Source organism: Caenorhabditis elegans, chromosome V, assembly GCF_000002985.6.
Source record: "Caenorhabditis elegans chromosome V".
NCBI lineage: Eukaryota > Metazoa > Nematoda > Chromadorea > Rhabditida > Rhabditidae > Caenorhabditis > Caenorhabditis elegans.
In genome coordinates, this window is record NC_003283.11 from 9,464,183 (window position 1) to 9,483,985 (window position 19,803).

The 19,803-nt window shown below is 35.5% G+C and overlaps 3 protein-coding genes, 3 non-coding genes and 1 pseudogene across 7 annotated transcripts; 5 read left to right on the forward strand and 2 right to left on the reverse strand.

Annotated features, from left to right (window-relative positions):
• Positions 1–7,792: 7,792 nt before the first annotated feature.
• On the forward strand, positions 7,793–9,610 carry flp-6 (QQDSEVEREMM). The gene is made up of 5 exons (NM_073043.6): positions 7,793–7,877; positions 8,001–8,184; positions 8,253–8,321; positions 8,416–8,511; positions 9,315–9,610. Exons 1-5 carry the CDS (start codon positions 7,796–7,798, stop codon positions 9,394–9,396), a joined length of 513 nt encoding a protein of 170 aa, NP_505444.1. The 5' UTR covers positions 7,793–7,795; the 3' UTR covers positions 9,397–9,610.
• Positions 9,611–13,624: 4,014 nt separating this feature from the next.
• On the forward strand, positions 13,625–13,766 carry K06A4.11. The gene has a single exon (NR_069195.1). It is a non-coding gene; the product is annotated as an Unclassified non-coding RNA K06A4.11 (non-coding RNA).
• On the reverse strand, positions 13,625–13,766 carry K06A4.14. Its single transcript, NR_069196.1, has one exon. It is a non-coding gene; the product is annotated as an Unclassified non-coding RNA K06A4.14 (non-coding RNA).
• A 66-nt stretch (positions 13,767–13,832) lies between these two features.
• K06A4.12 lies at positions 13,833–13,959 on the forward strand. The gene has a single exon (NR_069197.1). It is a non-coding gene; the product is annotated as an Unclassified non-coding RNA K06A4.12 (non-coding RNA).
• Positions 13,960–13,980: 21 nt separating this feature from the next.
• nas-3 (Zinc metalloproteinase nas-3) lies at positions 13,981–15,419 on the forward strand. Its single transcript, NM_073044.5, has 4 exons — positions 13,981–14,120; positions 14,176–14,288; positions 14,392–14,992; positions 15,154–15,419. The coding sequence occupies exons 1-4, from the start codon at positions 14,031–14,033 to the stop codon at positions 15,226–15,228; spliced, it is 879 nt and encodes a 292-aa protein (NP_505445.2). The 5' UTR covers positions 13,981–14,030; the 3' UTR covers positions 15,229–15,419.
• An 870-nt stretch (positions 15,420–16,289) lies between these two features.
• K06A4.6 (Ovule protein) lies at positions 16,290–16,484 on the reverse strand (the record flags this gene model as incomplete). The annotated part of the gene is made up of 1 exon (NM_001380728.1): positions 16,290–16,484. The coding sequence occupies one exon, from the start codon at positions 16,482–16,484 to the stop codon at positions 16,290–16,292; it is 195 nt and encodes a 64-aa protein (NP_001366777.1).
• Positions 16,485–17,998: 1,514 nt separating this feature from the next.
• On the forward strand, positions 17,999–19,000 carry K06A4.8 (annotated as a pseudogene). The gene is made up of 3 exons: positions 17,999–18,045; positions 18,270–18,631; positions 18,680–19,000. Coding segments are annotated over exons 1-3 (730 nt in total).
• The last annotated feature ends 803 nt before the right edge of the window (positions 19,001–19,803 follow it).

Consider the following 19,803-nt stretch of genomic DNA (forward strand, 5'->3'; position numbering starts at 1 on the left):
TCTTTGATAATTTTGACGATAAGTGTGTCTGCGTATCCATTGCTCAATATAATCTGTCACCATTTAATAATGCTCGAATTGGGGTATTGAAATTGTTCTTGAACGAAGCGTCCTCTTACACATTCGCGCACAAAAAACGAGATGAATCGTCGTCATTTCTTGGTTCTCGTTTCTTTTTTCTGAAGGTTCCAAATCGAAATGTATGTTCTCGTCACCAACTGACTCCTCCCAATATTCATCGTCTTTTATGTGTTCCTAAAATTCGATTTGGAATAAAAGAAGTGTACCAGACCAAGTTTTACATTGGTCTTTTATGTAAATACGACGAATTCAGTTATGGACATCTTCCGAATAGTTTTTCGTCTGGTCAGTTCCTTCTAGGTGCTAAATGTATCTCAAGCCGCTTTTCGAATACATTTTTCAAATGCCAGTTATAGAAAATTTAAGATCAGTTCGCATTTCTATTTTTGCTAGTTTCAAGAATCTGTTTCCAATCTGCTGAGTTTTCCGTTTTTTGTGTTTGTCTTTTATGCTACCTTGATTTTCAACGGTCTCGAAGTTCCAAAGAAATTACCCATTTTTCTTGGTATACATTTGAGTGCAATTTTACTCTAGTAATTAAAACTTTATTGAAATTTCATCAAATTAAAACAGGTCTCGCAAAAGCAAGAACAATTCTTGAATTCTCCGTAGGTGCGCAATACTAATATCACGATCTAAAAAACTAGAATATATATTTGCAGGTGTTAAAATACTGTTCTCACGAGTTCTTTGAAAAACTGTGGTTCCCCCCATTTCTGGAACGATAAAGTTCAATTAATCAAAACATCTGATATTTTATTTTGAGGAGTTATTAAGAAAGCCTGGAACTAATTCTAAAAATCCACAGTAAAACAAATAAACAGGCTTATAGGGGGGGGGGGGGGGGACTTATCTACTATTATATTTTCAGGTGAACACTGGTTTTCCAGATTATCTTAAAAATTTTGTTTTAAGTTGAGAAACCATCCATTTTCAAATAAAGATGCAGTGGACCATTAAAATATCAACAATAATGTCGAAAAATATAGTGTTCCTTGGTAGGCAAGCACTTGTTCATGCCTATATGTCTATCTTATGCCTGGCTACATATGTAGGCATGTATAACATACATTTGTGTGCCTGCTTTAAAAATTTTCAAACATTTAAGAAACTTGAAAATATTTACAATTTATTCCTACTGAATTTTAACCGCAATATTTTGATAATATTCTGAAAGTGTGTCCGTCATTTCTTTTTGATAAAGCTCCAGAGTCAATTAAATAGGAAATTTCCGATAACAAAACTGCAGTTCTTCTAGAAAACTCATTGATTCTTATTAGAAAAAACAATTTGCACTTCCCAAAAGCTTTTCCACTTTAGGATTCCACCTACACACTGACAGGCTTCTATCTAACATGTTTATTTCCTCTTATTCCATTCGCACGCCAGACATTTATTAAAACTAAATGTTGTTTTCTGACGAAGAGTAGGTTTTGCATAATTAATCGGAGCTTTTTTGCGTCTTCACAAGTCCTTTTATCCGGCTTCATCTTCATCTAATCTTATCACTTGATAATATCACCAAAAAAAATGAATAGATGCATATGATCAAATGACCAAAGATTGATAACAAGATTTAAGAACCCACAAAAAAAGCTTAAACTAAGCTTTGAAGAGGTGAATATTAAAATGAAATCATCGAATAGGAATTAGGGTGCGTTTAGAGAAAAGATGCTTTCAATTAGTTCGATCACTTTGTGTTATTCATAATAAATGTTATTGATAAGAATTCAAAGTAAACCATTCAATACCGGTCTTATAAGAATTCTCTAAAAAAAGTTATGAATCAGAGGGTAAGTCTAGCCATCATTCATAAATTGTACAACGTCTGGGAACACAGGAAATATTAAATTCTTGAAATTGCAATTCCTTTAATGTTAATATAAACGAAGACATATAAAATGGGTACTCGGTTTTACTGCTTACAATTATTACAGTTAAAAGGAATGACGTCTAAGATGTCATTGATACACACTTTCCATAAAACTTGAATATATTTTTTTGCATGCTCCACACATTCCGTTGCAGTTGTAGAAAAAGTTTCTAATAAATCTGTGTTCAATTGAATATTCTTAGTCTGGTTGTGTGAAGCAGTAAGTAATCTCTCATGAAATTTTTGTCCTTCATAAATCAGAATCCTTGTCATCGGACTTTTTGAAGCTCCAAACTCCGTTTCAAATGTTTTTTTGAAATACGACGCAAACTATATATTTCGGAGTCCCTCTATAATAAAATCTTCAAGAAGTTGCTCATCATTCACTTTTCCCCCAAAAAATGATCTATAACCTGACAACGGAAGTGACTTGAGCACGAGATCTCACCTCAACTTCCTTTGCAAACTTATCTTCTTTACTAATCGTTTTTAATCTAATTGCTTCCCATTCCAAAAACTCTTATATCCTTATTCAATTTCCGGGCCCTTTTCTCTGCCGAAGTTCATCGCTTTTTTCTTACTTTTCCATTTATTCGTTTCCCCGAAGAAATCTCTTCTACCCACCTAATTTATTCATGTGATTCTGGCGGCGCCAACGTAAGCAGCGCAACGATGTTTAGAATGAAGAAAAGAAAAAAGGAAAAAATAATAAAAAAGGCTCGGGAACTTGTGTTCGAAAACATCTTTGATACTCGGACCCCCGATTTTCTTTCTCTGAAATTTTTATGAAAAATCACGAATGGTGAAAAAAAGGAGAGGTCTTGAAAACTGACGTGATTTTCTTGTTAGGTTTCTATTCAAAAGAGAAGTCGCATTCAAATAACGCTGAAACCATTTCAATTGACCTCAAAAGATAAGTTTCTAAAAGAAATGTAATTGGTATTAATCAAAGACTGGAACTTGATTTCCAACAAAAGCCTTGTAAAAGGGACATAAGATTCTAACAAATTCTCAAATTATACTCTAATTTTTGAAGAACTTTACATGGAAGTATTTCCAGAATCTGATAAGTCTTAAAAGGTAAAACAATACCGCAATTCGGCGCCAATCTTTTCTCAGTTTTTTGCGCAAAGATTACATTTTAAAAAAGTGTTGACCCCAAAGCTTACCGAGTTGTAACTCTTTCATATCGTCAATTATTATCAGTTCAAGTTCAATGAAACATGCCCCCTGTTTTACAAAATAACTGCAATTTATCTAGAAAATAATAAATCTTCATAATTCCCATGAAGTCATCCATCCACCTCCGACACTAATCTCACATTTGAAAATCTCACGAATTGTTAGTTTTTTAATATTCGTTTAATCTGGACTGGACTTGAAGTAATAAACGAGTGGTGTATCAGTTTGGCTGAAAATAGAAGAAATAATCCGTGTGATGAGCAGTGATGAAAGACTGAAGGCTGTTTAAGTCCATTTATAGAATCTTTATTTGATTTCTTGATGTTCACCGGGTTTGATCTCATTTATTCATTTGATTAAATGAAAAAAAAATAACTTGAATATTTCCATTTAATTTCAATCTTGCTAAATTTCCAAACCCCTTTTCTATGAACATTTGAAGAATCTAAGTTCTCAGTCCCATAGCTCTGAGATAATCCTCCGTCAAAGAAGCTGTTAGCTTGCGAAGAGTTGAGAACCACAAACGATTAGCTTTGGTTACGGTAACTTTATCGGTTTGCGTTCGCAAGTAATCCGTGCACTTTGGAGTTTGACTTCGAAATAGGAATACGTATACTAGTCAGAATTCCGTTTCTTTCGGGAAACCACCATTAAAGTTTTATAGGTCAAAAGAAGTGGGAGGAGGAAATCCTAGAATTATGAAAAAGAGAGCAAAAAGAAGATGTTCGTGAAGTGACGTGAAGTTTAAGAAAAGAAGATTGGACGATGAATGGGCAAAAAAACGGAAAGAAATGTTCCTTCTGAATATGGAACTTTGCAGGAATATTTTTTTAAAAATCACAATTAAAAACAAGTATTTCCAGCTAACATTTTCATTCGTGGAAAAAACAATAACGGTGATGGAATCAATACGTTTAAAATGGAACAACAATCTTTTTAATACTGTATTTTGCCAATTTCTCTTGCGTACCAATTTCTCTGATTTAACAGCGACTGAAAATGTTCAATTATTAGAAGTGCATAAATAGATAAAGCATATAACTGGACAATTTTCAATATCACCGGTGTTAAAATTTGGGGTGCAATACTAATAAGAAAAAAAAGGTACCTGAAGTATTTTCAGTAACAATTGCGAATTCTTTCCCAAACTTTGTCTTAACATCATGCATGCTTAATTCAACTAGGTATGAATATTTCAATGCACATTTGCATACAATTCGGCAGGTGAACTCATGAGAAAGTTCATTTTGTATGTGAAGGTCATGTTGAGTAGACACAAGTGTTGAATTCAATTCAGTCTTACCTTTTTGATCAATATTTTTGAGGTTTTAATTCCAATTTAAAAAAATCAATCAAAACCCCTCACTGTGAATAGCTAATTTACCATTCACATTTCACTTTGCGTCTTCAAATAGCCAGACTCCCACCAAACTAAACGATTCTGTGCACGATCTGCACAATTTTAAATCCTTCCGTTCTTCTGTTCATTCTCTTGTAGACTTCTGTTGTATGCCTTCAGGTCTTTGATTTCTTTCTCACGATGTCTGAATGATCTAGTCACAATTGGCTTCTTCGTCAGAAGTTCCTCTATTGGTGGCTCACATGGGCCACAAAGTGCCCGTTGAAACACATTTTTGCATTTTCGATTATCCCGTACCTTTTCCTTCCTCTTTATATGTTCTGTAACTTTTTGGTTTCACTACTTTTCGAAGACTAAGGTGTTCGATCGTTTCTCACATTTATTTAACCATATATGGAAGATGACTCGAACCAACAAAAGAAATCAACGCCCTCTCAGTGAAGATTTTATCTTTCAATTTTTATTCAAAAAATATTTAATCAGAATATCTATTCATATCACTTTCATGTTGATTATTGAAACCTTACAATTGGATAGGAAATGTCACACGACATATGATATTCCAGTTGTAGAAAATCAAAGTTATGTGAAAAAACAAGCACGTTTTTTGAATGAAGACGCTTGACTTCTGATGACATATCAAGAATTAAAGATTTTCCAAAATGCAACCCATGTTTGATTCAAGGATATGTTGTTGTTTCCAGAAACACAACATAATGCAAATTCACTCAATACTTTCTTTCTAAAGTAAATCTTTGATTAACTTTCAGAATTGTAAGAAAAACCAAACAATTTCAGAATTAATCCAGAAGCAGGAAACTGCATAAAAAAACAACAAAAAAAAATAATCCTTCTGACAAATGTTGACAAAAATTATCGTAAATTTACAATTTTCTAAAAATCTTCTAGATTTCTTTTCCCTATGACGGTCGCATTAAAGTACTGAAATAACATAATAAAACTTTAATAATAAATTTCTTATTAGAAAATTACGATTTTTTCATTTTGACACTTCACAGCTAACTGAAATTTTTAGCACTTAATTGTCTATGTTTTTCCAACTTCAAAGATCAATTTAACCTTCGAAAAACACCTGATCACCTGAAACTCAATGTTTCAATTTCATTGTTCAATTATTAATGATGTAGTACAAATTTAACAAACACAAAATTTTCCCATCTTCACGTCACTTCTGCTTACATAACCTAAAATTTCAGGACGCTTTTATTTTTGAAAGATCCGGAAAGTGAAATACTAGTTCTGGGATTTTGCAAGTCCTGCAAAATGAAAAAAAATCTATGGCTTCATCTTGGTTTTGAAAAATTCCAAAAAAAAGTGATTCCATGAATCAGATCAGGAAGTACTGTTCTTTTATTTTTTAAAATAACATATATAAATCTTCTTTTTATTTTATTTTCTTAAAAAGTTAATCCAAAAAAAAAGAATTGTTTTTCTCCAGGGAACGGCAGTAAATCAAATGACGCAGTGGATGGATCAGTGTTGGGATGTTCCTGGAATTGTCCACCCTATAACCAAAACAAAAAGCTGATTGGAATATTGCTTGAAAAATCTGAAACTAAGATGATTTTCTGAAAAACCGAAGAAGTTTAGAAGATCATATATTTCCCGAATAACGCTATAATATTTATTGAACTAACTTTAAAATATTCTTTAGGAAAGTATAAATCGCGAGATATAAAATTCTTAAATCCTAGTTCAATTGTGATAATGTCTAAAAAATGACTAATAAGAAAATATGAGAATTGTTCTATATGCGTCATTGACATTTTCAAAAGAAGCCTTATTAGAGCAGACGGATTAGATGAGTACTCATAATTTAAAAAAACGATAACTGAAAATCATACGATCTATCAAAGTTTCCTAAATGTTAACCAAAGAGTATCGAAAATTGGCAACAAGATTCAGCACGAAAACTTCCTGATTTTCTCCGAACTTCTGATTTCATCTCACATTAGCTGGAATTTAAAGCTGACCGAAAAAATAGTTTAACTTAAATGAATATTGCGCAAGTAAATGTTTATTTATTTTAAAGTGAGACAGCTTCTAATTATTTTGTTTGTTTTCGGTCGATGCACCATGTTTTGCATTGGGTTCAGTGGATGTATTGATGTGGAATAAAAGTTAATCTACTGTCAGATTGTTGACTGGGTTTTTTTAAAATACCATAAGATCCTACACTTAACGAAACAGTGACAGGGCACAGTTTTGAAATGTGTGGTGCATATGTGAATTGATGATTTTAGTGACCCAATTGCCTTTAATGTTAATATTGGTTCAAGTGAACGTTTGTTCTCGTTCAAGGTGTCTCATAAACATGCTTAGAAAATCTCAAAAATGATTTTCCCACAAAGTCCATAAAAATTAATTAATTTGTTCTTTGACTCATTTTCACTGCACATTTGGTTCCTTCTCTCACGTTCTCTTACTTTTTTGTATTTTTTGAAATCTGAAAATTGGAGTATGAGCTGCGATACAAGTCACTTTGAATCTCGAAATGAATCCATCAAATTTCCTTGTTTGATGTCATCAATCTTATTTGCTCTTCTTCAATGTTTCGGTGAAAAGTCAGAAATATTGCAATTCTCAATATTCTCTATGGTAACTCCGTGTTTTTGTTTTGTCTGGCTTTTGACTCAGGTTAGGATCCACCTATAAAACTAACTTTTTTACCAGTTAAACATGACGTCAATCTTCCTTTCTCATCCCCAAATTCGGATTAGCCCCCACCAAAACCAGCAAAAAGACGGTGAAGGGCGGGAAAGAGCCGTTGGAGAAAGGAATACCTTCAACAGCTTGACTCCGCCCACTTCTTCGTCCGCTTCTCCTCCCCTCAAAAAAGCGAGTCGGGGGTCTCATTCGGAGGCTCTTTTCTAAGCCAATATCATCTTCTTTTTGCTCTTTTGTAGTAGTACTAATAGATAATAATATTAATCTTTTTATTTTCAACCAACTTTTCACCTGGTACTCCCCCTCATCCAAATTCAGACATGTTCCACGCCCCACGTTACCAGATGATATTTATGAAAAGTTGAAAATGTACTTCATACAACCTGACCTTCGCAGACGTATAGCTGAATCTCTATGTTTTTCTGTTCAACGTTTTTTATTTAGTTATTACTCATTTTTGTTTTATATGAAAAACAAGGTATAATAGGTATAATATTTGCTTCCTGCTTTAAGGATTCTTATCTCATAAAATCCTGAAATCCATTCCTGCCTTCTTATCTTGTTTTCAGTTTTTAATCATTATTTTGAAAACAATATGATTATTCCAGAATATGAACTCTCGTGGGTTGATTTTGACGCTTGGCGTGGTGATCGCTGTAGCATTCGCACAACAGGACAGTGAAGTGGAGAGAGGTAATTTTTTCAACAAAAAAATATACTACCGAGGACACGATGCACCATGTCATTTGTAGTGTTCATGAAACTTTCATTTTCTACGTATCTCTCGGGCCACCTGTTCAAAAATATGTTTTGCAGAAATGATGAAGCGTAAATCAGCGTATATGCGTTTCGGACGTTCTGACGGTGGAAACCCAATGGAAATGGAAAAACGGAAGAGTGCCTACATGCGTTTTGGAAAGAGAAGTAGCGGAGGTGATGAGCAAGAGCTTGTTGGAGGAGATGACATTGATATGGAAAAGAGAAAGTCCGCCTACATGAGGTTGGTTTTTCACCTCAATTGACCTCCCAGTGTCTGAGACCAAGTCATTAAATTATTTTATTTTGAAGATTTGGAAAGCGATCTGGACCTCAAGAAGATGATATGCCAATGGAAAAGAGAAAAAGTGCCTACATGAGGTATGTGAATGAGTTTCAGATGAGACACAAAATGAATGAATTATTATTCAAAATGAATGAATATTTATTCAAAAAAAACATAGAAATGTTTCAGATTTGGAAAGCGATCATCAGATATGGAAGTTATTGGAAATGAAGGAGTTGATGGAGATGCACATGATCTTTTTAAAAGAAAATCCGCATACATGAGGTGAGAGAAGTGAAAAGAAACGAAAAAAGTTATTCTAGGGTAAACATGGCTGAACCCATTCATTTCTAAGTTGACACAAAAACACGAGGATATCTTACGCACAACTAGAATGCTCTTGTAAGGACCAACTGGAACTTTATTCCTTTGAAATATCTGAAAATACTAATCGAGGAACTTTTATTTCTTGATTTTGAAACGATCAACTCTTTCTTAACATTTTTTGGCAAATAGTTCTTTAGAGATATGTTTCTAGTTTAATGTCAGTTATCTTTTCTTAAAGCTAATATCTTCAGTACCATATTCTTTGAGTAACGTGTTTGTTGTTCTTTTGTGAAAGTACTGAAAAACGTGTGTTCAAACGATTTAATCATAGCTTCATTCGCGAAAATCGCCGAAATATAATTTTGAACATTGTGACGTCATACAATTTTTACTGAGAGACTATTTCAGAAAAAAGACACTTGACGTCAGACCATTCTGAACAATTTCCCGTAATTTTTGTAAGTAAAAAGAGACATTCGTTTTTCACTTATTGAACACCATGGCAATGGGATTTCCGCTGATTTGTGATATTTTCCCTTTGATTGAAAACCAAATGGCGCGCGCATTTTCGCGCAATGGTCCCGCCACGCGCATCCCATTGATTTGTTGAGCGCATGGCGAGACCAATGACGGGACCATTTTGTATAAATGCGCGCGCCTTTAAAGTCGTAGAAGTGGAAAAAAAATGCACTGTAATTTCTGCATCACTCTATTTTACGAATAGTGAGCTATTCAGAGATTAAGAACTTATTTATTTTCAGATTCGGAAAACGTTCCATGGGTGAGGAGGAGGACCACGATATGATGAAGAGAAAATCAGCATACATGAGATTCGGACGATAAATTTTGGACAAACTTGGATCTATCATTTATACAGGCTCACACATTTAACTTATTTTAAAATCAAATACCTTTTAAAAACTCTCAACTCTCCCGATGATAAAACTGACAGTTTCTTTCTTTTACATTATCTTCATGTAAACCTACACTTTTAATCCCTACTTTTTACAATTCTCCCATCCTCTTCGTTTCCTTCGATTGATAAAGTTTTGCACCGTGTTTTTCACACAGAATCACCTCTTTTATCTGTATCTTATCCGCTCCTTTATTGAATACGAAAAACACACGAAATGAACAGAAAAACGAATAAGAGAAAAACCAGCCTCCTACAGACGCCTGATTGATGTCGTACCGAGATCACGCTTGTTACTTCTATATATCTCTTTCAAAAAAAAAAAGATGATGACGAAAGAAAAGGTGTCACCGTCTGCGTAATCTGACGTTCATTGGATTATAATAATAATCTGATAAAAACACAACTCGAAAGTGTTTATTTTTGATAAAGTTTATCCGGCAATTCGGAAATGCCGAGTTTTAAAATTTTCTGCAATCGGCGTTTTTGGCAATCACCAAGTGGTGTATGCCGCCCATGTATATGGTTTTTAGTACAGGCACAAACTACTGCCTACCTAGGGAATATCTTCCACCCGCAATCTAAATTTTTTTTTGAAACGGTAGCTAAGATCATTGGCTAACATAATCTATCTTTCGTTTTGCTGGCGAGTTACACACATCTGCAATTTTTCGTCTGTAAATTTAGTACTATATAAGTTCAAGAGGTAGGCAGGCACGAATGAAATTCAATGATGGCAGACATGAGAAACAGCGTAAGCCATGAAAGTTTTTTGACATTCAGTTGGATTGGACACACTGAAAATTGTGTGCAGTAGTTAAAATTCGAATTCTGTACTTTGTTGGAAGCCTTCATTATTGACAAGCATCTAGAATTTTTTAAAGCTCTAAGACGAGTAGGACTTAATTTTAAAAATATAAAACGAGAATCTTCGTCCCCTGCTGTTCTTTGTTATCTAATTCCTAAATGTTGTGACTTTTTAATAAGATACAATATAACATTGGGTGTCTGCCATTAATGTATCTTTTGAGATAACATGCCATTTGCAGTATATCCAATATCCTTGAGAAAAACGGTGTTTGAACACACTGTTTTTGCAGAGTTATCACAGACTTTGCTTATCACTTAAAACCCCAATAAACACCGTTCTCGATATCCGCTGTGGTACGTCATAACCTAGACAGGAACTGAAGTCTAGAAGATTTGAAATATAAGGTTATTAGATCAAATAGAACTGGAGGATTTCTTATTGCTTTCCAACTGAAAAATTTGAAAGGCTGAATTTTATTGTCAAATTAAAATAAAAGTAATACTGATTATCGACCAAATATGATCTTGTTCTTTGAACTCTAAAAAAAATTAAGGTACAATGCAAATGGCTAAATCAAGTTCTGAAATTGACGGCAATTGGTTGTAAACGTGGAAGTAGAAAATATTTTTTAAATATCTTTCACACTGTGTTTGAAATTAATTTTAGTATGGTAATTTCAAAATAACTGACCTGATTACTTTATCACAAAGCGTGACCATTTTGATTCCTGATTCCTAAAAGTTGAGGCACCGTAAAGCAGAGCCATAAAACAGTTGCAACTATTTGGAAATCTTACAACTTCCTTCTTTGTAAATTTGAAATTTGTATTCGAATCCCTTTTAATTCTACGTATTTTATTGAAAAGACACATACACAACTGTCTACATCTCGTGTCTGTTTCCAAGTGTGTGCCCTCTGTGACAAAGTGCGCAAAAAGTGCACTCTAAAGGGGTCTTGGAAACCCGAACCAACCTGACAATCTGTAAATGAGAACTAGTTATTTCAGTCATTGCAAAGACATTTTTTGGAGACATGTAGAGATCATGGTACTGATTGTACTATGAGAAAGTTCTGGAACAAAAACGTTTTGGTTGAAAAGTATGGAATACATCACTTGGCGAAACAAGAATAATAGATGACTAGGTAATGGAAGAAGACTAAAATAGCATAGTAATCTATTGTGGAGGTACATTTGCACGAGTATGCACAACTGAATGACGTTGCTGATTGATGAGAAGTAAGTTCAAAAAGCGAAAAGTGTAATTGTAGTTGAGAATTTTGCAACTTTATATTTGAAATGATATCAACTTGTTCTACATCATCTTATCAAATTATAAGATGTGGAACAGAAAAAGTGCACTAAAAGATTCAAGTTTTAAAACAAATTCTGTAAATTAACCGTACATTCAAGGGAAGCGCATTTAGGTGTATATTCTTTCAAAATGCCAATTAAAAGAACAATTGAAAACTGGAATCAATATTGTAGTTTCCGAGGAAAAAACTTTTGTCTACAAAATAAAATGCTACATTAAAATGTTTTTGATCTCTGGTGCAACAACGTATCTGCAGCATTATACCGGCATCTTCTTAAAATGCCTATTTATTCAAGAAAATAGAGCGAATTTTTAAATAAAATTGTCTCACAACTAGATAAACCAAACATCAGTAAGTTTCGACAATATTATTTTTCTGATATTCATGATCATTTGTAACATGATGATTGAACTGTTGGGAGTTCCAACTTACACTATCGATGGCTTCTGTTTTTACTGTGAAATACGATCTGTTAACATAAAACTAGTTATGCACTAGTTACTATGCAATATATTTGCAGAAGTTCTTATGAACTTTGTCTTTATTGATGTCCTATAAACAAAACTCCAATAAAAATACAAAGAAATCTAGTTTATCTGGGATATTTTCAAATCGCTGGAAAAAGAGAGGAATTAGTAAAATTTCAAACTGCAAGTAAATCAAGTTACATCAGGACATCAAAACAATACCAACAAAAAATGAAGAAAAAATGTACCAAAACAGAAATGGAACACTTGAACAATCTACAATACAATCATTCAACATTCAAAGAACAGAACAAGTAAGAACGCCCCCAACACAACAAAGTACTGACAAGGAAAGGAAGTCAATCTAGTCCCGGACTTTAAATTGAGACGTATGTCATTTGAAAGCTTATGTTTAGACTAGATCACCACAAAAATTTCAGCGGCGGAACTCAACTCTGAATCCCTGAAATCGCTATCTGAAAGTGCTCCAGTGCATTTTTTCGCTGAATTCTAGGTCAAGTAAATATCCTTAAAAGGGGTTCTGAGAGATTAGAAATTGTTTTTGGGGGTTTTTAGGGTCTAACAAACAATGTGGGAGCTTTTTGGAAATTTTTATTTTTTTGAAAAAAATCTGAAATTTTTTCGATCCATGGACACCAAATTTTTGGTCAAAAAAATTTTTTTTTGAAAAATTCCAAAACTATTTTTTGTATCCGGGCATGCAAAAAGCTACATATTTCTTCGAATTGAGCCTTTTTACAAAATTTTACAATTTTTTACAAAGGACCCGATTGCAGTTTTTAAAAATTGAAGAAAAAATTATTTCCACTGAAAGAATCGATTTCAGGGGTTCAGAGTTCCGCCGCTGAAATTTTTATGGTGATCTAGTCTAAACACAAGCTTTCAAATGACATACGTCTCAATTTAAAGTCCGGGACTAGATTGACTTCCTTTCCTTGTGAATCTAGTCTGAAAATGGCAATCCTTGTCTGTAAATAAGGAGAAAGAGAGTGAAAAGAAGAAAAGAACAGTGGTAGACACAAAAGTGAGAAATTTTGAGTGACGAAGATTTTGAAATCAGTTCAAACTGTATGTGTTATTTTAATAGTTGTATGCTTCATCATGATTGCAGAAAAGTCTGTAGATCTGGAAAATAAAAACTATATACTGTATTGTAAAACTATTTTGAACCCAGCTCCGCAACTTAGAAAGTAACACATGGACGTGAGCCCGTGTGATGCCATACTATTTTATAGTTTTAATTTCAGTGTTGAGACGAATTGACACTCCGTTTGTTTTCTGTTTGTAAGTTCATGATGTATTTATCATTAACAAAAAATCAAGCCAAAATTGAACTTCAACTACTTCAGGGTTGATTTTCTTCAAAAGTCCTACAGCAACCAATTCAAATTCTGTGTTATTTATGATTCAATTGTAACTTATCGTCAGAATCTCTGGCTCTTCTTTGTTAGTCATTAAGTCATTAAAAGTACTATTTCTATTTGCACTTCTTCTCATCAGATCCAGTGACTTCATGATTCATTCCTTTTCCTTCGTCTTCCACTGCAATAGCGTGGGTGTCAGTGACTTTCTACACCAGTCGATACATCCCACCGTCACCAATAAAATCTGCATTATCTTCGTCTCTAATGTCTCTCATTATTCCATTACAAATGAAGACTCTCTTCCCATTTCATTCACCATTTTCTCGTACTCTCTGTTACCGTACCCCTCCCACGTCTTCTACTTTTTCCTCCCACCTGATCGTAGTGGTCATGGCCGTTCGGAAAGTGCAAATTGGGAGGCGACAGAGGCAAGACCCGCATGATCTTCAGGAAGCGGGCGGAAGAGGCGGAGCTTAGGATCTGCAGAAGTAGATGCAGATGACCGGTACTTAAAGGTCGAAGCATGGCTGCAAAAAACAGTGTGCTTGTTTCTTATATTCACCCACTCCAACTTCTAACTTTTAAATATGTACCGATTTATTATTTTCTTCTCCTTACTAGCATTGACAGCTTCAAAAGTTTCCGAACCTGAAAAAGACGATGAAATCGCCGTGAAGGTAGGTGTTCATAATTAAGTATTCTTCCAATTCAATTAAAATTTTAATATTCCAGATTCCAACAAAACGGTCAGTCTCCGAACCACCAAAGGATGACGATATCGCCGTCAAGATCCCAATGAGGAAGAAACGCGGAATTGCTATTCACCCATGGCAATGGGAATCACAGTGAGTGATCAGTCTCATATTTGTTCTTTCTTTCACTAAACTTTCTAAAAATCAACATTCACTCTACTTCTCGTATTCAAAATAACAAACTGTTCCTTTTCAGTCTCTGGCCAAACGCTGAAGTACCTTATGATATTGCTTCTCACTACACTGCAACTGAAAGAGGAATAATTCTATCTGCAATGGAAGCATTCAGAGATGTCACTTGTGTTCGGTTCCGTCCACGTCGTTCTACTGATAAGCATTATCTCCAAATAAACAAGCATTATCAGCTCGAACGATGCTTCTCCTATATTGGTCGTCAAAGCAGTCGCTGGCTCTTCGGAACTCGTGATGGAAAAGTTGAAACCCGCATGAAGCTTGATCCTTCCTGCCTTCTCTACAATGGACGGGGAACTGTAATGCATGAGTTGATGCACATTCTCGGATTCTACCACGAGCATCAGAGAGACGATCGTGACCGCCGTATTGGAGGATCAGCATCTCATTACAACTTCAAGATCTATCAACGTGCCAAGTCGTACTACATGGGCGGTTACGATGCCAATTCGATTATGCACTACAACTTTGGAAGTGTACCATGGCAAAAGAGAGATTACTTCTCTCCATCTGATATTCGTAACATCAATACTCTCTACAAGTGCAACAATCGGGTGGTCAGCAAATTTCCCTCAACTATTCCATCTACTTCTACGACAACTACGGTAAGTGATGAGTGATAAGACAATTGTCATGATCATTTCAATGAATCGAAAAGGTCGGTCAAGTTGCATTGAAAAAGAACCTGTTCCCATTTGCAAATTGACCAGGCGGCAAATTCATTTCCGAAACTTGGACTTGATAACCAACATGATTTTTATTTCAGAAAGCGCCGCAATTCGAATTGTTCGAAAAGAAGCAAATCGAGTCGAACAGTTTGTTTCGTAGAAGACGTTCCTAATTAATTGATCAAGTTCATAATTATTATTTTTCAATTTTTCCCCATCATCTCTTTCCTTTGCTCTTATTTGTATCCGATCTTTGTGCTTCAACACGTGCTTCGCTTACGATTCTTGACGATCTCAAACGTTTTTTGTTTTTATGTATGGATTAATATTTATTTAATATAATAAATTGGTTAAATTAATAAAACAAATGTTCAATGATAACAGTACCAGGGGATAATCAGAGAATATACAAAGTATAAAGATCAAATCCCGACTTTGCAAAATCTCATTGACTTCCGGCAGATTGTGTCGAGGTCATCGAGATTTTAAATGTGCGTGGAGTGAACGAAAGGGGTGTAATATATTCGAGAGGGAGGCAAAGACTGGTTGTAGACATCTCAAGTGGAAATCGTCACGTGACTTCTTGGAAGAATACTTTTACCCTTTAAATTTTAGAAGGGAGACTGAATATGATTAGTACAATGAACGAGTTCAATAGTGTAGTTTTCAAGATCACAATTGAGTTCCTTGAAAAAAAGTTCAAAATTTAGACTACTGATTGTTGGTTTTGAGAGCTTCTACACTCTGAAATTTCGATCTGACGTTTTTAGTGCATTTTTGCCTGACATCCAGAATCATAGTAGCTCAAGTATATGCACCAATAGCGTCTCTGGATACTCTATATTGCTTCTGGATACTCTATAATGGCCTGCTCAGCCAATCTAGAGCCGCACAGTTAGAAAGTATTCGACACTTCATACTTCTGTCCTGCGTGAGACAATATACTTCTTAGCCAGATAACTTGCACTTGGCTCCAAACCACATCACTCGATGTGACGAAGCAGCTGATCCCAGCTCAGCTCATATCTCAGCTCTGATCACAACTGGATGCTACCGAAGACAAGTACCGAAAGTCTTTGAAAGCAGTAACACGTAAGAAGACATCGGTCAACGACAGAATCGTGATAACGAAGCTTTGAGAAATCAATAGCATACTGGAAGAATTACAAAAGAAAACATGAAATCGGAAACATAAAAACACAGAGCACCTCATGATCAAGCTTTATTCAAAAAATTATTGATGGGCGGATTTGTTTTTCTTGGTTGTCTGGTTGTGCAGGCGGAGCAGTAGTTGGTGGTGGGGTTGCCGGCTTGACCTCTTCTTAAGGCGTTGGAGATGGCTCGACTGGAGCTTCTGGCGCCTTAGTTTCATCATCACGGTTGGCTGGTGGCGGAGTCTTGTCTTCTTCCTCAGTCTTCCTGTCTGCATCCTGGTTCTCCTTTGAAGCCTTTTTGGCACACCGACACCACCCTTGGCAGGAGCTGATTGAGAAGCAGGAGTTGCCGGCTGAAAATAATTATTATGTTTTCTATGGAGTTTCTCAAAATTGTCTACCTTAGCACCAGGAGTCTTCTTCTGTCTCTTCGAGTTCTGGTTCTTCTTATCACGCTTGGAACGTTTCGATCTTCCAGATCCGCTCCGCTCCGCTTCCAGATCCGCTCCGCTCTACTCCGCAGCGAGACACACTGAAATTATAAACATATATTGATGGCATAAGAAGAGCTTTCTCCAAGCGCGCAGACTAGTTTCACATGAACATCGCTTAAGCTTCAGAGATGTCGAGTTAATGACACTATGAAACTACTCGCGGTAGAAGTTCTGAAATATTCATTATGAAACTCATTATGAATACACACAGTAATTCATGGCATCGTGGAGTTGCTCCATTTGCAAACTCATCTTGGTTTCGAAATAAATTTTAAGACAACTCTAAACTAACTTTGAGGCAGAGGGAGATTGATTTGATTGATAAGAAAATATAAAGTTAAGTGTCAGTTTACGTTTAAATATTTATTAATTTCAACATTTTATAGTTTAATTCATCAACGTGAAATTGCATGAAATAAAATAATGATAAACCAATATTTTTTCCATATATTATTTTCACTCGGATCCAAGAAAATGTTCCCAACCAATTCGCATACATAGATCACAGGTTATTCAACCCGTTTACAATTGTTCAAAGTATCCTATTTTATATTTTAGAGGCTATTATTCCTGACAAAAAGTGACCAAAAAAAAAAAACTAGAAAAAATTCCGCAGAATGTTGAAAACTTCGTTTCCCCAGTGAAGGAATCTTAATTTTTTATCAATCTAAATGTAAAGAAACAGACCATAATTAAATATATTTTACTACTTCAGGCTACTGAGTTTGAATTTTGGGAGCTGTTTATATACGTATCTTCAAACTGAAGTTTTTTTTCAATATATTTTTGTTTAACACCGAGAAGCATAAATGTACAGATTGAAACCAATTAGGTCACAAATACAGTTTCAATCCAGTCATACATTTTCATTTCCGATTCCACACCGTCTAAATCCCATTCAAAACTTCAAATGAAAATTGGCACATTGTCCAAGTACAAAACACTCGAAACATGTTCCCTGTTGGTCACTTTTTGTCAGGAATAATAGCCTCTTAAATATAAAATAGGGTAATTTGAACAAGTGTAAACGGGTTGAAATGTGAATAACCTGTGATCTATGTGAATTGGTGGGAATTCTTGAATCCGAGTGGAAATAATATATGGAAAAAATATTGGTTTATTATTATTTTATTTCATGCAATTTCACGTTGATGAATTAAACTTTGAAATCTTGAAATTAATAAATATTTAAACGTAAACTGACACTTAACTTTTTATTTTCTTATCAATCAAATCAAACTCCCCCTGCCTCAAAGTTAGTTTCGACTTGTTGTAAAATTTATTTCGACACCACGATGAGTTTGCAAATGGAGCAACTCCACGATGCCATGAATTACTGAGAGTTTGTGTTTCGTTCAATGTTTCAGTGATGTTCCATGCAGGCCCTAATGCCTATGATGTATTCATAATGAGTTTCATCATGAATATTTCGGAACTTTTACCGCGAGTAGTTTCATAATGTCGTGAACTCGACATCTCTAAAGCTTAAGCGATGTTCATGTAAAACTAATATGCGTTCTTAGAGAGCGAATAAAGCTTTTCTAACATCATCAATATATATTTCAGTGTGCCTCGCCGCGGCTGCTTCAATTTCTGGAGCTGTTATTGCCGTTGCATGCACTTCGGGTCAACGCGAAAACTCCAGAGCTGGCAAAGGAAAGTCTGGAAGATCGAAACGCTCCAAGCGTGATAAGAAAAACCAGAACTCGAAGAGACAGAAGAAGGCTCCAGCTGGTGGAGCTAAAGTAAACAATTTTGAGAGAATCCAAAGAAAACATAATAATTATTTTCGGCCGCCAACTCCTGCTTCTCAATCAGCTCCTGCCAAGGGTGGTGCCGGTGCTGCAAAGTCTGCGACCTCGAAAGAAGGATCTCAGAGAATCAAAAAGTCGAAGGAACCTTCGGAGCGAGAGAAAGCACCAAAAGAGGTAATCGTCGTATCTTTCATTATTCTCGTATTCATTGAATAATTACAGGACAAGAACGAGGGATCTTCGAGAGCCAAAAAGGCTTCAAAGGAGAACCAGGATGCTGATAAGAAGCCTGAGGAAGAAGGAAAGACTCCGCCACCAGCCAACCGTGATGATGAAACTAAGGCGCCAGCTCCAGTCGAACCATCACCAAAGCCTGAGGAAGAGGTCAAACCGGCAACCCCACCACCAACTACTACTCCGCCTGCACAACCAGACAACCAAGAAAACATGGGATCCGTGTACCTCGACAATGGAAAGAATTCGTATGATAACCAGAAGGCAAGCAACCCTACTGGTGGTAACAACAATTCCGCTTATCAATGATTTTTTGAATAAAGCTTGATCATGGTGCTCTGTGTTTTCTTTTGTGATTTTTTCCAGTATTTTATTGAATTCTCGTTTCCTGAAGGAGGTTAGAAAAAGAATGAAAGCATCTCTACATATTTGTCAACCCTGCTCATTGCGTTTTCCAGTATTTGGTCCCAATCTTGTAACTCGGCATTTCGTGCCTACTTTCTCCCACCTTTTTGTCGGAAGGCGAAAAATGGCGATAACTAGGAGGCAAAAAGGTGATAGAAAGGTGGCAAAAAGGAGTATAGAAAGTGGGAAGCCCAAAAAAGGGCGGATCTACTGTTTTTTGGGCTTCCCATCTCCTGTACACCTTTTTGCCACCTTTCTACCACCTTCTTGCCGCCTAGTTATCGCCATTTTTCGCCTTCCGGCAAAAGCTGGGAGGAAGAAGACACGAAATGCCGAGAAGCATAATTTCTTTGCCGAACTTTCTACCATCAAGTTTGGGTGCTGATAAGTTCCGGAAAACATCTAATTTTCCAAGAATGCGTTCCTTTTTCATCTGATAACTTATTTCCATTTTTGGAATTTCCTGAATGTCTCTCAGAATCGAACACATTTTTTTGAATGCTTTTCAAATATTTTTTCCGTGTTCAATTTCCTCCGCTCCTCCGCATCGCATCATTTTAAAAAAACGACATTCGTTGTAGTTTAAGCAAGTGGTCGTTTTCCGATGTATGCATAACCCGATTTGTCGCCTTTTATCGTTCTCCACAGCTCCGTTTGACTTCTTCTTCTTCTCTTCTTTTCGCACGTAACAAGGTTTCCCTTGTTGT